Source organism: Hyperolius riggenbachi, chromosome 3, assembly GCF_040937935.1.
Source record: "Hyperolius riggenbachi isolate aHypRig1 chromosome 3, aHypRig1.pri, whole genome shotgun sequence".
Classification (NCBI taxonomy): domain Eukaryota; kingdom Metazoa; phylum Chordata; class Amphibia; order Anura; family Hyperoliidae; genus Hyperolius; species Hyperolius riggenbachi.
In genome coordinates, this window is record NC_090648.1 from 170,858,999 (window position 1) to 170,877,408 (window position 18,410).

An 18,410-nucleotide genomic window follows, 5' to 3' on the forward strand; every position below is an offset into this window, starting at 1 on the left:
CATTATGTGAATAGTAAGGCTGTATCTGAGCAGCCTGGTCTTTCATCCCCTGCAGCCTTCCATCACTTGTATTCCAATAGGAGGTGGGGGATTTGTGTCCCCTGTCTTCTACCAGCAAGCTCGGTGTGCTCTCTGAAAGTTGTGTGCAAAGCATACCTCTGGCTGGTTTAGAGAGTACTTGGACTTAAGGTAGCCATACACTGGTCGATTTGCCATCAGATTCGACCAACAGATAGATCCATCTCTGATCGAATCTGATCAGAGAGGGATCGTATGGCTGCCTTTACTGCAAACATTGTGATTCGATTACAGCATGAAACTGATCACAATCTGTGAAGCTGCCGCTGCCCCCCCCGATACATTGCCGGCGCGAGTACCCCTCTGTCCCCGCGGCTTCTTCTCCGCGCTGTGTTCCGGAGTCCGGACCGGCTGCAGCTTCATTGAACTGCCTGTCTGGGGAAGCTTAAACAGTAGAGGGCGCTGTACTGTTTGACCTTCCTGCTGGGACAGGAAGTTCAATGAAGCTGCAGCTGCTCCGGATTCCGGAACCCAGTGCGGGGAAGAAGCCGTGGGGACAGAAGGGGACTCACGCTGGCAGAGCAGGTAATCTATTGCCGCTAGTGTCGGTCGTCGGGCATTCGAACGGCGCTATGGACGCACTCCCAACCCGCTGGCGATCGAGCAAAATCTTCTGCACGGACGGATCGACGGGAACGATTGTTTTCGGACGGAAATCGATCATTCAGTCAGCGTTCGCAACGATTTCACAGCAGATTCGATCAGTGATCGAATCTGCTGTATATCGGCGGGAAAATCGTTAGGTGTATGGGCCCTTTTAATGTATTTAAGTGCAACCATGAGGTTTTTAGAAGCTGATGAATCCTTACGTGTGTGTGTGTGTGTGTGTGTGTGTGTGTGTGTGTGTGTGTGTGTGTGTGTGTGTGTCTCTATCTCTCACCAAAAGTTTGGACACACCTTCTCATTCAAAGAGTTTTCTTTATTTTCATGACTATGAACATTGTAGATTCACACTGAAGGCATCCAAACTATGAATTAACACATGTGGAAGTATAGTACATAACCAAAAAGTGTGAAACAACTGAAAATGTCATATTTTAGTTTCTTCAAAGTGGCCACCTTTTTGCTTTGATTACTGCATTGCACACTTATAGCATTATCTTGATGAGCTTCAAGAGGTAGTCACCTGAAATGGTTTTCACTTCACAGGTGTGCCCTGTCAGGTTTAATAAGTGGGATTTCTTGCCTTATAAATGGGGTTGGGACCATCAGTTGTGTTGTGGAGAAGTCAGGTGGATACACAGCTGATAGTCCTACTGAATAGACTGTTAGAATTTGTATTATGGCAAGAAAAAAGCAGCTAAGTAAAGAAAAACGAGTGGCCATCATTACTTTAAGAAGGTCAGACAGTCCGAAAAATTGGGAAAACTTTGAAAGTGTCCCGAAGTGCACTCTCAAAAACAATCAAACGCTACAAAGAAACTGGCTCACATGCGGACCGCCCCACGAAAGGAAGACCAAGAGTCACCTCTGCTGCGGAGGATAAGTTCATCCAAATCACCAGCCTTAGAATTCGCAGGTTAACAGCAGCTCAGATTAGAGACCAGGTCAATGCCACAGAGAGTTCTAGCAGCAGAAACCTCTCTAGAATAACTGTTAAGAGGAGACTGTGTGAATCAGGGCTTCATGGTAGAATATCTGCTAGGAAACCACTGCTAAGGACAGGCAACATGCAGAAGAGACTTGTTTGGGCTAAAGAACACAAGGAATGGACATTAGACCAGTGGAAATCGGTGCTTTGGTCTAAGGAGTCCAAATTTTAGATTTTTGGTTCCAACCACCGTGTCTTTGTGTGACGCAGAAAAGGTGAACGGATGGTCTCTATATGCCTGGTTCCCACTGTGAAGCATGGAGGAGGTGTGATGGTGTGGGGGTGCTTTGCTGGTGACACTGTTGGGAATTTATTCAAAATTGAAGGCATACTGAACAAGCATGGCTACCACAGCATCTTGCAGCGGCATGCTATTCCATCCAGTTTGCGTTTAGTTGGACCATCATTTATTTTTCAACAGGACAATGACCCCAAACACACCTCCAGGCTTTGTAAGGGCTATTTGACCAGGAAGGAGAGTGATGGGGTGCTGCGCCAGATGACCTGGCCTCCACTGAACCCAATCGAGATGGTTTGGGGTGAGCTGGACCGCAGAGTGAAGGCAAAAGGGCCAACAAGTGCTAAGCATCTCTGGGAACTCCTTCAAGACTGTTGGAAGACCATTTCAGGTGACTACCTCTTGAAGCTCATCAAGAGAATGCCAAGAGTGTGCAAAGCAGTAATCAAAGCAAAAAGTGGCTACATCGAAGAACCTAAAATATGACATTTTCAGTTGTTTCACACTTTTTGGTTATGTACTATACTTCCACATGTGTTAATTCATAGTTTGGATGCCTTCAGTGTGAATCTACAATGTTCATAGTCATGAAAATAAAGAACTCTTTGAATGAGGGGTGTCCAAACTTTTGGTCTGTTCTGTATGTTCAGGGTTAGACCTGGAACCCACTAGCAGCACTTTTCTAAGTGCTTATGATTTAATGTAATGCTATGGGTGGTTTTTAGATCCCATCCCTCAGGTGAGAACCCACCCATAGCATTACATTAGCAAGAGCTTTTAAAATCACAAGCACTGCTGGTCGGTTCCTGGCCTTGCAAGGCATACTGTTGGTCGGTTCCTGGCCTTGCAAGGCATACTGTAGATATTTTTAACTATATTAGGTGGTCATTGGTGGGTATGTGCCAAATGGTACTCCATGGCTTTGTGCTCATCAGTACTTCAGCTCTTCCCTTCTGTGTGACATTTGGGTTTGATGCAAGGGGAAGTAGCCGTGGAGGAATGTTTAATTAGTTTTCCCCTAGGTTATGTGTGTCTAACCTATAAACATTCTGCTTGCCAACAAAGACAAATACAGAGGATGAGTAAAGATGGACTTGAACACATCAATTTTGTGGTGTAATTTATATGAAAATTGTGTTTTAATGATAAAATATCACCGTACCAACTTTGCAAATGAGGTAACTGCAAACATGAGTTTAATCCTTTCAGAACAATCTTGGTGTTTATAGTAACATTTCTGATTACAGCTGGAAGAAGAGCTAAGATTTCGAATTTCTGCATGGGAGGAAGAACAGCAGCAGGAGTTCCTTGTTAATGGCAAGCAGTTTATGCACTATGTTGCAGAGCAGTGGAATCAACTGCAACTGGAGAAGGAGAAGGAAAAGCAGGAGCGGGTGAGATTCCCTTGTCAAAATGTGATATTTTTCTCCTGCATTAATCCCCGCCCCACAATGTTGCCATTTGTCCAGTAAATGGGCCAGATATGTACAGTACATTTTAGAAAAATTGATTTTATTTTTTAGTGTTCGTGTAATAACATGTTAAAGTGGACATGAATTTCTCTCTGCTCTAAAAGAGGCACAACCGCATAATAACCTTTAAACAAAAAGCATGTATTTGTTACAGCTGATGCAAATCCTAAAATTTTTACAGGTTCTACTTCCTGATTCATGGAAGCAGACATATTGTTTACAGCCTGTGCTTTCAAGTGGGCTTGTCTGCCATAGGCAGTCATGTGACACGGGAATATTAGACACAAATGAGGGGGAATTAAACAGGCGAAACTCTCTAAATACATTCAGGGTGCATTTCTCAGTTTTCCTTCTGTCCTGTGCAAGAGATCAGGTCCACTTTAATATAGATTGATCTGTGTAAATAGGTGTTTGATTGTACTTGGGTAATGAATAACCCTACTTTTTTTGTTTCTTTTCTTTTATATGCCTCTTGATCCTTATAGTTAATAAAGAAGAATCGGCAGTTGGAGGAAGAAATGTTCTTTGGAACTGCTCCTAAAACACCTAATAAGCGAAGAGTGCTTGGGGCTACTACACCTAGCAAGATGCGTAAGGTGTGCCATGACTCTCAGTAGGATATCTTTAACATGTATTTTCAGTAAATTACAATAAAGCAAGCACAATGTTAGTTATATCAATGTCTTCTGTTTATGCTGCTGTGTATTATACGGTCAAGAAGAGTGGACAACATCCGATACCTCTACACAAGATATGGTGTGACCATCTTCAAGATCGCTTATCCTGCCAACTATGCTACAGGCACACATGCAGCTTAAAGCTGACCCAAACCAAACATTTTTTAATTCAAAATATTTAGTTGCACCACTCTGACACATACAAATATAAATAAACACTCCTTCAAGCCTATGAGCATTTCAGTGCATGCTTTTCACCCTCCTCTTTGCATAACTAGGGTTATACAGGAGGCAGCCATTAGCAAGTCCTCCTTTGCTGGACACCACCTACTCCACCAGTTTGCCGGATTATTTGCCGGCAATATAAAAGGAAGGGAGGGGTTTCTCCAATAAATGTAAAATATTTTATATTTGTCATCATGCAGCTGAAAAAAGGCTGCTATTTATTATTATTATTTAGAAAATAGATTTTATTTCTGAAATCTTGTATTTTTAGTTTGGGTCCACTTTAAGAGGGTGTCACAGGCAGAAACTACCTGCACCTGCTTAGCAGGAGGAAACCTAGTAACAACTAGTTATGCTTTCTTGAACTGCTGATTTTTCTCCCAGCCACGACTGGCAAGGAATCTCCAGACATGAGTTTATCACTAGTGTGGCTGAAATTGTCTGGAACTTGTGATGGAAACTTCAGGTGTGTAGGTACTGTGACTGGGCATGGAAGAGTTACTATGGGTATGTAATCTGTGTTAAATGGGCATGCTGATTGGTACCACCACAAGCAAAAAAAAGACCATGTGTGTAAAAAAAAAAAAAAAAAAAAATAAAATAAAAAAAATGATGATTTGGTACAGCGACACACCGTATTGTACTGTTCATTGTAAACTTTATAGTATATACTGCATTCTGCATGTTATGCTCTTTGCAACTGTAATTTTACTTTACTTACTATAGTAAGCAGGAAAACTCATCTGAGATAAGGCAGCATATCATGACAACTCTAGAGCCAGAACACTGGCTTTTTGTTTTCTATATTGTTTTAGTGAGACAGCGCTCCTCTTCTTTCACCAATCCACCTATAAAATTAAACAAAACTGCACATAGTGTATTACTGCTATGATGACAAAGTACTATAGAACACCCAAAGTGTCAAAGTGCTTCACTCGTGCTCCACTGCCAGTGCCAAATTCCACGTAATCCCCTTAAAAATTGCACACTCACCAGATTTACACCACCTCAAATCCAGGTGGGTCTTAAGCATAGGCGTAGCAGCCAACGACTCAGCAGTAGTAGAATTCCACAAATTTTTAATCCAGTACCTCATAAAATACAATAAAAATTGGACATAGCATAAAATCTTTAGCACATTAAGTAATGCACTGCGCTGAGTGCGCAATCACGTCATCCAGGTAAATTGTGCGCATATCGGGCTCAATAGCCCAGCGGTGTTGACTCTGCTGCAGTGGCGGCGTCCTGTTCCCGCTTCGGCTTCCCCGCGCTTGCTTCAAACTTTTCCCTTCCGAGCGATGATCCACCTCGCTCCCTGTGACGTCAGACACTCCTGGCTCCGCCTTACGCGTTTCGTCCCTGCGGACTCATCAGGGGCTGGTTTGCTACTCTGCTTTGTTCTGCAGTCACCAATAATTGTACACTTGCAAATTGTCGACCGCATTTTCAAATGTGGGTTTGAAAGCATTTTAATGGCTGGAGGGAAATATAGCATTGCTTGGAACTACACTGATTAGTCACGGTACTAAAACCACTGACAGATGAAGTGGATAACATTATCTTGTTAAATGCTCATCTGACAAGTGGTGGGAAATATTGGCCAGTCATTTTGGGCAAATGTAACCATCTTCTGGTTAAGGGACAAATTATGATGGCTAGGTGACTGGGCCAGTGCATCTAAAAAAAAACCTGCATATCTTGTGGGCTGTTCCTGGTATTGCAGATACTGAAAATGTTCCTAGAAAGGACAGCTTGTGGAAGAATCATGGGCAACCAAAGCTCATTGGGCTCTATTCACAAAACTTCTCATAAATGACTTATCACCCAATTGATAAAAATAACCTTTCAGCACATTTACAAGCAAAATAATCACTCAAAGTAAGTTGTTCCTGATTAACTTAATTTCAATATTAGTATTCTGTTTTTGCTCTTTGGAAGCTTAAAATGTAACATGGATAAAGTGAAAACAGGTGAAAAAGCTTTGTGACTCATGCCCATTGTCTGGTATGGGAAGTGAAGGCTAGCCCATCTCCTCTGGTCCCAATGAACAGGTGCTTCAGCATATATATGTGAAATATGTCGGAACACAAAGCATTGCAGCTTCCTATGTATGAGGCTGCATAGATGTAGGCCTGTTAATGACCATACTAACTTTGCCCATCACTGACCGCACCAAGAGTGGTATGTGTCACACCTGGAAGAAGGTAAATCGCGTTCCACTTGTTAAATTTTGTTGATGATTGACACATGCCACCACCTACCTAGAGATTGTTGCAGGACACAAATGCCCTTTCAAAGTCAACATAATTTCTTGATGGCGGAGATATTCAAGGATCTGGTGTTATTTTGTTGGTGCCAGATACCACATAACACTAAGAGGTCTTGAGGAATCCATGCTTTGGTGTGCCAGAGTGGTTTTGGTGGCACCTATTGAATATTTGAATGTTTCAATTGATCAGTGTAGGCTTTGTCTTCTGTCATTGGAAATACACACGTCCACTATGCGAAAACTAATTTGAGTATGTGAGTGCATGCCAAATGCTGCCAGATACATTCATTACAGCATTGCTTAACTGTGTAGGTACAATGAATGAGATCTCTGGAAACATTGGTGAGCAGTTTGCTTCTGGAGGTGAATAGTGAATTTTTATGACCACCGTGAACATGTAATGCTGCAGAGGATGACAACCTTCCCAGGTCCTCCTCCACCTGCTTGAAGAAATCGCTGTAAAATGTTTTTGTTTTTCCTGGGCTCACTAGCCAATGTTAGATCTGTTCATGTTCTTACTACCCTTATTTAACGCCATGTTACTACATGCCAGATCAGTTTTAGCCTGTGGCAACACTTTAGGTTGTAATGCTTTGCTAGATATTGTACTCTGCAATACATCTAGATATTTGCAAAGTTATACACCTACTTTACCATATTGTGCTGATATTTCCCACTATAATTGGCCAATACTGCATTGTGCTTGATATACTAACTCTGTGCATGCGTTTATAATAATGCTGCTATGCTAAAGCATGAGGATGAGCGAGCACCGTTAGCAAAAAGCAAAACTGTACCCGCCTGTATGCAAGCAGGGTGTGGGGCAGAGATGGCTTACCTGTCTTTCCACTTCTAGCCACTGCACTTCACTCTGCTCTCCATCTGCCTGACACATGGAACCAAAGTACCGGCTGTAAAGTGGGGGAACAACTGCTAGAGGCGGCGAAACAAGTAAGTTAATTCTCCTCCACCCCCTGCTTGCACACAAGCAAGTACAGTTTTGCTTTTTGCAGAACTGCGCCCTCATCCTTGCTATATGGTTTGTTCAAAATTATGGTATTTTTTTTCTGTGGAATGTGCCATTTCTTTACACCATCTATTTGTAGCTCGTAATACATTCTGGCAGGATGTTCTCTAAATACCTGTCACTCATCACTAGCACTAAAGTATATGGCAATGCATGTGTTGGATCTCGCTTCTTGTTCTTGTACTAACTATGTCCTTGCTTTTCCCCTCAGCTTAATGGCACATGCGTTTCCAGCTCCACCAATAGCACCATGCGCTCTGCTTTCAGTGGGACATTATGCCACTCTCCTGCATCACGTCCACCCCTTAGTGCTAGCAAGGTCAGTTAAAGACAATGTTGTAACTCCTTGTGTGTTTACCACTTTGTGGGGTGTCCATTTTCACTTCCAGACAGGTACAGAGAGATGTAGTTGTGTACCTTAATGTCTGCTACAACTTGGCAGTGTGAAAGTATATCATTTTCTCTATTTGTTTGGAACTGCTTTTAAATAAAGTAGAACACAATGTAGAAAACACGATTCACAAAACTTCTCAAAACATGACTTATCACCTAATGAATAAATATAACCTTTCAGCACATTTACAAGCAAAATAATCCCTCAAAGTAAGTTGTTCCTGATTAACTTCATTTCAAATTTACTTTTCTTACCTTTAATTATATTTTTGCTCTTTGGGGGCTTAAAAATGTAACATAGATAAGGTGAAAACAGAGGGAAATTGGTGAAAAAGCTTTGAATCAAGCCCAATATTTATTTTGTTCACTTACAGTTGGTATAATAACCTGACACATGAAACTCTTGCTGACAGGTTTTGGACTACTCCCTTTTTTCATGGGGTACTCTAAAAGTCTCTCTTAATTGATTTAATGGTTGATGCACACAATGCAATTTTCCTGTCAGAATGATGGGTCGATCGATAATTTCCAGTTTGCTCCCAATCATGTGAAATCGATTTTGTTCAGGTCTTGGGTCCCCACCCTAACCCATCTGGAGAGTTACCCCATATGTTGACTAAGTTACAGCAACTTTACATGAAATGCAATGAAGAGAAAGATGATCGGCACTAGATGCTGGGATGGCAGTCTCTTGTGGGGAAAGGGGGATAACTTACTGTGCCTCCAAGCTTAAGAATCAACTGTATGCACATGAAGAGAAAGATCTGGGCACCACATTAGTTGCAACAATTCCGTTTATTTCATCCCCACCATAGACCGATACACACACCAAGGCAAAGGCCTGACAGTTATTTTGCAAGCACCAACGCTTGCTTCCTCAGAGTCTCACCAAGGAAAGGGCCTGACAGCTATTTTACAAGCACAAACGCTTGCTTTGTCAGAGTCTCTGAGAAAGCAAGCATTTGTGCTTGCGAAACAGCTGTCAGGCCTTTGCCTTGGTGTGTGTATTTGTCTATGGTGGGGATAAAATAAATGGTGGAATTGTTGCAACTCATCTGTTGCCTGGATCTTTCTCCTTATGTGCATACAGTTGATTCTTAAGCCCGGAGGCACAGTAAGTTATCTCCCTTGCCCCCAAGAAACTTAACATTAGTTGGAACAGATTTTTGTGGTAGAACTGGATAAGCCAATGATTCTATAACGCTAGATATCCATTATGATAGTGTGTACACTCACTATATTCGATCCAAGTGTATGGAGCAGATATACCAGGGTTGCCCAGTCTGAGCTGTCATGGCCTTGCTGAGGCTGAAGTGTGCTCCATCCTGAGATTAAAGGGACTCCGAGGAGTAATTCAAAAGCAAAATCTGAAGTTACCTGGGGCTTTCTCCAGCCCACCATAGTTCGGGAGGTCCCCCAGCGTCCTCCTGGCTCCTCCCCTGGTCCCTCCACAGAAATTAAGACTGGCGACAACGGGGATGAGTGTCGGGCTGACACTTCCTGAACTATGACGCTCGTCGTCTTCACGCCGGCGGCTATGCGTCATCACGGCGGCCGGCGTGACAGTACTGAGCATGCGCGGTTTACAGTTAGAAAACCGCACATGCGCAGTACTGTCACGCTGGCTGCCGTGATGACTCATAGCGGGCGGTGTAATGACAACGAGCGTCATCGTTCAGGAAGTGTCAGCCCGAGACTCGGCTTCGGTGTCGCTGGTCGTGATTTCTGCGGAGGGACTGGTAGAGGACGCCCGGGGGACCTCCCGACCTACGCCCCAGGTAAGTTCTGATTTTTTTTTTTTTTGATTTTTTTTTTTTTAAATTTACTCCTTAGAGCTCCTTTAACCACTTCCCAACTGAGGGGTTTTACCCCTTCAGCATCCGAGCAATTTTCTCCTTTCAGCGCTCCTTACATTCATTCGCCTATAACTTTATCATTACTTATCGCAATTAAATGAACTATATCTTGTTTTTTTCGCCACCAATTAGGCTTTCTTTAGGTGGGACATTATGCCAAGAATAATTTTTATTCTAAATGTGTTTTAATGGGAAAATAGGAAAACATATGGGAAAAAAAACATTTTTCAGTTTTCGGCGATTATAGTTTTTAAATAATGCATGCTACTGTAATTAAAACCCATGAAATGTATTTGCCATTTTGTCCCGGTTATAAAACCATTTAAATTATGTCCCTATCACAATGTTTGGCGCCAATATTTTATTTGGAAATAAAGGTGCATTTTTTTCAGTTTTGCGTCCATCCCTAATTACAAGCCCATAGTTTATAAAGTAACAGTGTTGTACCCTCCTGATATAAATATTTAAAAAGTTCAGTCCCTAAGGTAACTATTTATGTATTTTTTTTAATTGTAAATTTTTTATTTATTTTTTAATTACAAAAAAAAATAAAATGGGGAGTGTGGGAGGTAATGAGTTAATTTTTTGTGTATAAGTAATGTGTGTGTGTGAAAAATAGTTTAGGGTGTAGTTTACTATTTGGCCACAAGATGGCAACAGTTTAATGCGACCTCCAAGCGTCCTTCCGGAAGCTTGGAGGAAGTACAAAGAGGCTGGGATTTTTTTTTCTTTTTCACAGTGATCGCGCTGCTTAGCGAAAGCAGCAGATCATTGCGGGGGCAGAGATCAACGAACGGGAATGTATTTTCCCGTTCATTGATCTCCGGGCGAGCAGGCAGCGGCGTGCACGATCGCGGGAGTGCGAGCGGGAGAGCGGACAGCGGCGGGGGTACATATATCTACGCTCCGGGCGGGGAAGTGAAGTCCAAAGGAGCGTAGATATACTGTACGCGGGCGGGGAACTAGTTAAAGTGTACCCGAGCCAAATCTCTGGTCAAAAACCATATACTTCCCTAAGAAGAGGGAAGCCTCTCCATTGGCGTTTGCGGATCCCCCATAGATTACAGACAAGGGCTTGTCGTAATCTCATTGGGGCTGTGCTCCTCTTCAAGCACGAGTGCAATCGTATGGCGTCTGCGCGGTAAGCCAGAGCCGCTTGTGCACAAGCGGCTCCATGCTACTGTGCAGGTGCGCCCATCGTTGTGTGGCTGCAACACTGCCATGCTTATGGAAGAGAAGAGCAGCTGCAGGCTCCTGGGCAGTGATTTCCCCCCACCCAAACTTTACCTCAGGTTTATGTTAAACTCAGTCTCCAACTCTTGAGATAAAGCATATAACAGCAAGGATCGATGGGCACTCTGGGTAGAGGAGCTCCGTCCTGAAAGTGTCCACTAATACGTTCTTGTCTATCTAGATCTGAGTTCTTACTTTTCTATAACTGATTAAGAAATAACAGAATATTTGTTTTTTCATTACTTCTTAGCCTGGACTTCCTATCCGAACTCCAACCAGGGTGTTCAAAACTCCACAAATGAGGCTGATGGAGAAGAACAAGGAAAACGTGTCCACATTAAATGGAACCGCTATCAGCGGTGGGTGCCAACTCACATTACCTGCCCAGCGTAACCACAGCATTAACTCTGTTGCCAGCACCTATTCTGAGTTTGCGGTAATTCACATTTTCTTAGACAAACACCAACCTCAACAGCACACAGTCAGTGATATAGGAAAGCCTCCAACAGCTTGGGTGTACCACAGTCACATTTTAAGATTCTACAATTACAAATCAACACACAATAAACCATCAGTAGACAATAAACCATCAGTAGACTAGTCTAAACTGCTTAGTGAATTGAGGCTATTGAAGTGTATTCAATTTGACTTGATGAAATGACTGGTGTTGCTAGCAATTGAGGCATTTGTTACTCTGATGCTAGCAACTGTAATAGGCTGATGGCAGGTCCTTGTGGTGGGAACATGTTAACCTACATCACACTTCTGTTTACTGTGACAGCTCGGGGTAGAGAGTCTTGTAGCAGCTTGAGTCCCAAAATAGCCAATTAGTGAAGTCTGAATGTAGCTGACTGGCTGCCATAGTCACGTGACCAGCATTGCAGCTGGTTCAGTGGAAACTCTAAATTTAGTGAATTTTAAATAGAATGTATATAAAATTTCCACTAGTGGAATACGGTGGTCTCTAGAAGTCAGATTTCAGCATTCTGCTTTGAAAGCTGCTGTTTCCACTGTAGTAGTCACTATAACCAATGACAAGAAATTGGTGCATGGGCATGCCTTAATAAAACCCCAAATTAATTTCAGTGTATTACCTTAATTCATGTAATGATCATTCATTTCAGACTTCAACTGTACATAGAGAGCAGTGTACTTTGTTACTGACAACGCCACAGCATATCCAGACAATTGTAGCTGTATTTTAGGAAGTAAATGTAGCTAGTCTTTATATTTCAGCTGAAGCCGAGTTGTGTTTTCCAAACCTGTCCCTACAGCCCACCAGCATTGCATGTTTTGTGGTAATCCAAACTGGTAGTAAATCCACATACTAACATTCTAATTGCTCTACCCATGTATTGAGAGGTTAATGCACAACATGCACTGTTAGTGGACCTTGAGGACCAATTTGGGAAACACTGGTGTAGCTGATGGAATGAATATGTGTAGAGAAGGGAAACCTGTATTGCTGCCCTGCAATTCAATCTGGTTAGTGTTGCTCTGCTACTAATACTGTATGCTTTTCAAACGTATCCAGTCTGGAAAGACCCTACAGAGTACTGGAGTAAACATTTAAGCAACAAGTCTCATTGTCCCATGAGCTAAAGATTCCGCCACTAGCATGCATAAGAGCTCAGTGTTGGGATGGCACCAAACAGAAATGGGTAAATGTGGATGCCCCAAGCACATAACCCGGATTATAACCGTACATCTACCTGGCAATTGCTGTCACCTTTGTTGTAGGGTCAAGATTCAGGTTCAGCAAGAAATAAGCGTTTAAAGTAAACATAGGATGAGGGAACAAGATACTTTAAAATGGCACATAACATGGTTGGTATGTTGCCAATCTTTAGTTGAGTGTCACTGACATGAAAGCCAAGGATAGTATTTAGAAGCCATACTTGTTCTAAACATAGAATACACACCTTGTGTTTACTCACCATTCATACTGGTTAATTTCATCTATGTTTGTAGAGGGATGCCACACACATTGACTCCACAACCATATACTCCAGGTCTGTATCCACGAAACAGCAAACTTGGTGCATGCATCTGGGATTCACCTTAGGTTTTCTGTTTGTTTTTTGTTTTTTTTTCGGGTTACAGTAACTTTTCCATTAATGTGGGCAGCAGAGGCTTTACATTTTGTCTCCTTAACCAGAAATGATTTAACACCATTTAAAATGTCATACATTAAGATACTAAATGTTTGTCCCAGGAAGGCATGCATCACGGGAACACCAGAATCCACGCACCTTCCATGCTGCAATATCCACTCTAATAGGCAGAGGCAAATGCATATAAGATACTGAAACCTGACTGTGTTGCTGCTAACAACCTGCTTTTGCGTACTGATCATTTGCTGATGTTTGTATAACCGAGTGAATTTTACTAACCACATTTTGATTTTGGGCAAAGGATAAATCTGATCTCCAAGCACAGTAATGCATAGTCCCTTCCCACTGCTGAGCAGTAATTCATGATTGATACATATACAGTAAAATACATTTGGGGCTATTATACTGCAATACAAAGCAGTAGTGTTAGCGGTGTATACAGACCTCTTGTGTCTGTTCAGCATTTATCTTTTGTCCTGTTGAGGCTCATTGGTTACTGACATTTGTATGTGGCTTTGGAACTAACCTCTTCTTGCTTTAACTTTATGCTGGGTTTGTTGTATTTAAGGTTAAGAGTTCACGGTATCCTATAAAATGCCCTTCAAGAGTATGAGAGGTTTTAAAAAGAAAGGAATGATGGATTAGGTGGCTTTGTCTAAATTGTCAGGCTGCCAAATGTAACTAAAAAAACAAAAACCTATGGAGCGGGAAGGTTTTAGGTCCTATAGAGCCTTTCCCGCTTCTCTCCTTGTCCCCTCCGCCAGCGCCTTCACAACCGTCCAAATCACCCGCCGCAGAAGGCTTCAGGAGCCCGAGTGCTCTGTACTGCGCATGTGCAAGAGAGTGTGCTCCTGCAGGTGCAGTACAGTGCTGCCTGTCTATAGGAGCACTTAGGCTACTGAAGACTTTAGAAGCCTCCCGTGGCGGAACAGAGCAGTTTTCCACCCATCGTTCAAGCACTGCTAACGTAAATGATGGCACTGTAATGGGGACCAGGAGAGGAATGGGAAGGCTCTATAGGACCCAGAGCCTCCCATCTCCATAGGTATGTATCGGTTTTAGTTTTTTCATTTAAATTTGGCTTCAGGTTTGCTTCAATGCTGGGAACACACAATACAATTTCCCATCCAATCGACAGGTGATTGGACGGAAAGTTGTACCGTGTTTACATGTCCAAACTGCTCCACAACGATAAAGGGATCGATTTTCCGATAACCTTGCAAAATCGATTCCTTTCTCGATCGAAAACAGATTGGACATGTCGAAACAAATAGCCCAATTCCCAAGGATCGGACAGGAAGTTGCATTGTGTATTCCCAGCATAAGTGTCCCTGCAGTCTTTAGGGAGTAGCTGGGCGGTTTACAAACAGCTGACAGATTAGTAGCTCTCAATCAGGCCTCCTCCTTATTAGACTTTTCCCTAATCCGTAAATCTGTTTTAGCTGAAGTGAATTCTAGGGACCATGTCCATTGAGTTTAAAGTGTGCCTAAAATGGGAGAAAAAAAAAGACAAAAACGTGTCACCATCCTCCTCGTTTGTCCGCAACTGGCCCCAGAAAATTCTCCAGCAGGCGCAGTCCAGCCGCACATGCTCCTGGTGCCGGGAGCGCCCTGTGTGAGTGCAGAACGCTCCAGGCTACAGAGGTGCGTGGCCCGCATGCGCAGTTTGCCCCAGACCGGAGGACTTTCGGGAGCCAATTGCAGAAGAACAAGGACGGCGAGGGAGGGAAAAGCCTGGAGGAAGCCCCGGTATGTATAATTTTTTTTTCTTTTAATTCCCATCTCAGGTTCACTTTAATATACTGTCACATGTAGCAATGTTTACTCTTTACAGCTGGAAAATTACAGCTGGAGTCTGGTTACTGAAGGCAAAAAGTCATTCCCTTTAGCACACTGGATCATATGGTCTTCTATGTTTCCTGTACAAAGTATCTACTGTTGTGTTGCTGCAACCTAATCTCTTTCAGCACACGGACAAGCTTCATGAAAATTTTTTTTTTCTAAAGTAGGTAGTGTGGTAACGTCTGTTAGAATTCTCATAATGAGAAATAAACTGGCATTCAGGTTGTTTGGCACTTACCTATAGTACAAGCAATCACCTACTTACAAACAGGTTATGTTCTGGGAGTTTGTACACTGAATTTGTAAGTTGAATCCTGGATTAAAAATGGTGAAACATGGTCAAAAGCTTTACTTTCAGGCAACTCTGTTTAAAGCGGAATGTAACCCTGCATTTCAACTTTGCTCTAAAACATTATTTACAGCATATTATATGCAACCAGCATATTTTTTTTTACTAGACCAGCATTGGAAGGGTTAAACACAGAGGTTTAAAGTTCCGTGGAGAGATATGCAGAAGTTCAGATTGTTACATTCTATTTAGTTAAATGTATCTATTGAGAAATGTTGCACACTCTTTGGCTGTCCTCCAGCTCCTTCTCAGTCAGAGAGTGACACTTAGATACATTTATGTAAACAAAATGTATCTATGTCAGCTTCGGATGCGTCTGCAGAAATCTCCAGGAACTTTAAAGCACTGTGTAACCCTTCCAATGCTGGTCTAGTAAAAAAAAAAAATGCTGGTTGCATATAATATACTGTAAATAATGTTTTAGAGCAAAGTTGAAATGCAGGGTTATATTCCGCTTTAAACATACTGTATAGCATAAACAATATGTGGGTTGTTTTCAATGTGCATTTATTTTGTTTTAAACTACCTACAACAGTTTAAACAATACTGTAACATATGACAAAAATGCCATCATAACCATATTGTATATTTTGTACATGGAGCCAACTTTGTATAAGAAAAATTGTAACTGGAGTCATTTGTAAGTAGGGGACTATCTTATGTTTCAGAGATGTTTATCTGCATGTTTTGTCTTATTGCTTCTTTTACCTGTGTTTTTTTTTTATTTTTAGCTAATGAATCATTTTCCTTTTACAGCGAGAACTTTCAAAAGCTACAAGAGCTAACACCAACCCCAGAGCCCTGAACTCTACAATAACTCACATGTAGTTTCTGGTCCAGAAACGGAGACTGAAATGGCCGTGGATTCAGATGTACATATGCTGTGGCTGCGGTGTATATATTCTGGGATTCTTCAGATGAAGGTGGCATTCCCGGGACTCTTTAAGTAGAGGGGAACCTGCTCCAAAGTCCATGCTAATTTTGCACTGTAATCTCATCTCTTTGGTAGTACTGATAGACATTTGCTTCAAGATAAACCTTTTTATTTACCATCTCTGAAGGTGACTCTTCACAACTTGCATTTATTCAAGCTGTACTGTATAATATGAGCTTCATAACCCCTCCATATGGACTGTTTGGCTTCAGTTCTCACAAAGGTTTAATGTTTTATTTCTGTATATACGGTTTTAGTTCTAAAATAATCATGACCACATTTTGCACATTTAAATGTCACTACAGCTATTTCCACTTACTGATTTTATTTTATATGATGCCTGCAAAGTTATTTGCTATTGTTTTGTAGGAGTGTTCAGCACTTCTCGTAAGCACTAACTTCCTTTCAATGTTAACTTTTATTTTGTTTAACCTTTTAGTTTGGGTTTGTGGATAAAGGTACTTACAGACCTCAAACCTTTGATGGATAAAATGGTCTTGTCCGTACAGGCCTGCTTGTCTTCTACATCCATCAACGCCTGGGCAAAAAGCAACTGGCCGCACAGTGTTTTTCCCCAGTATTGCTGTGTCTGAGAGCTACGGGGAGTCTCCCTCTTCCACAAGTGTTCTACAGCTTGGCCAAGCCCAGCACACTTACTATGACTGGGTGTCAGCAGAAATGATTAGGAATGGTTATTTTTAGCTGGCAAAAGCCTAGTATCCAAATGGGGCATTGCTGACGTTACCCACTGTGTTTTAGTATAAGTCGGTAGGTGTTCCTGATATTTGCTAAGAACATGATAGCACTAGAAAATATTTTCATTCTTGCACCATACAGGTACAGGTCATCCCCTCTTAAAGGGAACCTAAACTGAGAGGGATATGGATGTTTCCTTTTAACCACTTGCCGACCGCACACTCATACCGTGCGGCGGCAAAGTGGTAGCTGGAGGACCAGCGCCGCAGATATGCGTCGCCAGGTGCCTCCCTAGTTAATCAGGAAAGGCCCCTCGCGCGAGCGGCTGTTTCCTGTTACATCACGGAGCGGGTCAACGTGAATAGCCTGCGAGCCACTGATCGCGGCTCGCAGACTAAATGTAAACGCAGGAGATATTTGTCTCCTTTGTTTACATTGAACGGCGCTGCTACGCAGCAGCGCCGTAAGGCAGATTGGCGATCCCCGGCCAATCATCCTGTCACAGGCTGCACAGGACGGATAGCATCCTGTGCAGCCCCGATCACCAGGGGGGGAATTTCGCTGCGGAGGGGGGCTTTAAAGTGTCCCCCCCTCCCCCCGCAAACCTCAGGCAGGCAGGAGCGATCAGACCCCTCCTGCACATCATCCCCATAGGGGGGGAAAAGGGGGGCGATCTGATCGCTCTGCATACACCCTGATCTGTGCTGGGGGCTGCAGAGCCCACCCAGCACAGATCACAAAAAACAGCGCTGGTCCTTAAGGGGGGGGTAAAGGCTGGGTCATCAAGTGGTTAAACAATACCAGTTGCCTGGCAGTCCTGCTGATCTCTTTGTTTGCAATGGTGGCTGAATCACAACCTGAAACAAGCATACAGCTAATCCAGTCTGATTTCAGTCAGAGCACCTGATTTGCATGCTTGTTGAGGGGCTGTGGCTTAAAGTGTTAGAGACACAGGATCAGCAGAAGAGTCAGGCAACTGGTATTATTTCAAAAGGAAAAACCCATATCCTTCTCAGTTTAGGTTCCCTTTAAAGGGGAATTCTACAGAGTTTTATTGTATTGGATGTTAAATCAGAATAACATGTAATTTAAAAAAATGTTGCTTATCCATAATATTACCAGCTGTAATACTTATTGAATATTCTTCTGACTCTGTATTCATTCTTTCTAATGCCTGCAAATTAGATGGATGAATAGCTTGAGTAATGCTGGGAATACACAGCTCGATTTTGAGCCATTAAGATGGCTCGATAATTTCCGACATTTCCGATCTCCCGCCCAATCGTTTCGCCGCTCGATTCCGGATTGAAGTGAATGGAAAAAGATAAGAAAAACGAGCGGAAGATAAAATAATTGACTGCGGCATCGAGCAGCGACATGGTCGAGCGGCAAAATCGAGCCGTGTATGCCCAGCAT

The 18,410-nt window shown here is 42.5% G+C and overlaps 1 protein-coding gene across 1 annotated transcript in view; it reads left to right on the forward strand.

Annotated features, from left to right (window-relative positions):
• PRC1 (protein regulator of cytokinesis 1) overlaps positions 1-16,424 on the forward strand; it is a 62,370-nt gene extending 45,946 nt beyond the window's left edge. Inside the window, exons 10-15 of the mRNA XM_068275254.1 lie at positions 3,155-3,301; positions 3,865-3,975; positions 7,789-7,896; positions 11,310-11,495; positions 13,031-13,071; positions 16,121-16,424. Coding sequence (XP_068131355.1) covers positions 3,155-3,301; positions 3,865-3,975; positions 7,789-7,896; positions 11,310-11,495; positions 13,031-13,071; positions 16,121-16,169 — 642 coding nt within the window. The 3' untranslated portion in view covers positions 16,170-16,424. The remainder of the gene's footprint in view (positions 1-3,154; positions 3,302-3,864; positions 3,976-7,788; positions 7,897-11,309; positions 11,496-13,030; positions 13,072-16,120) is intronic.
• Positions 16,425-18,410: the final 1,986 nt, after the last annotated feature.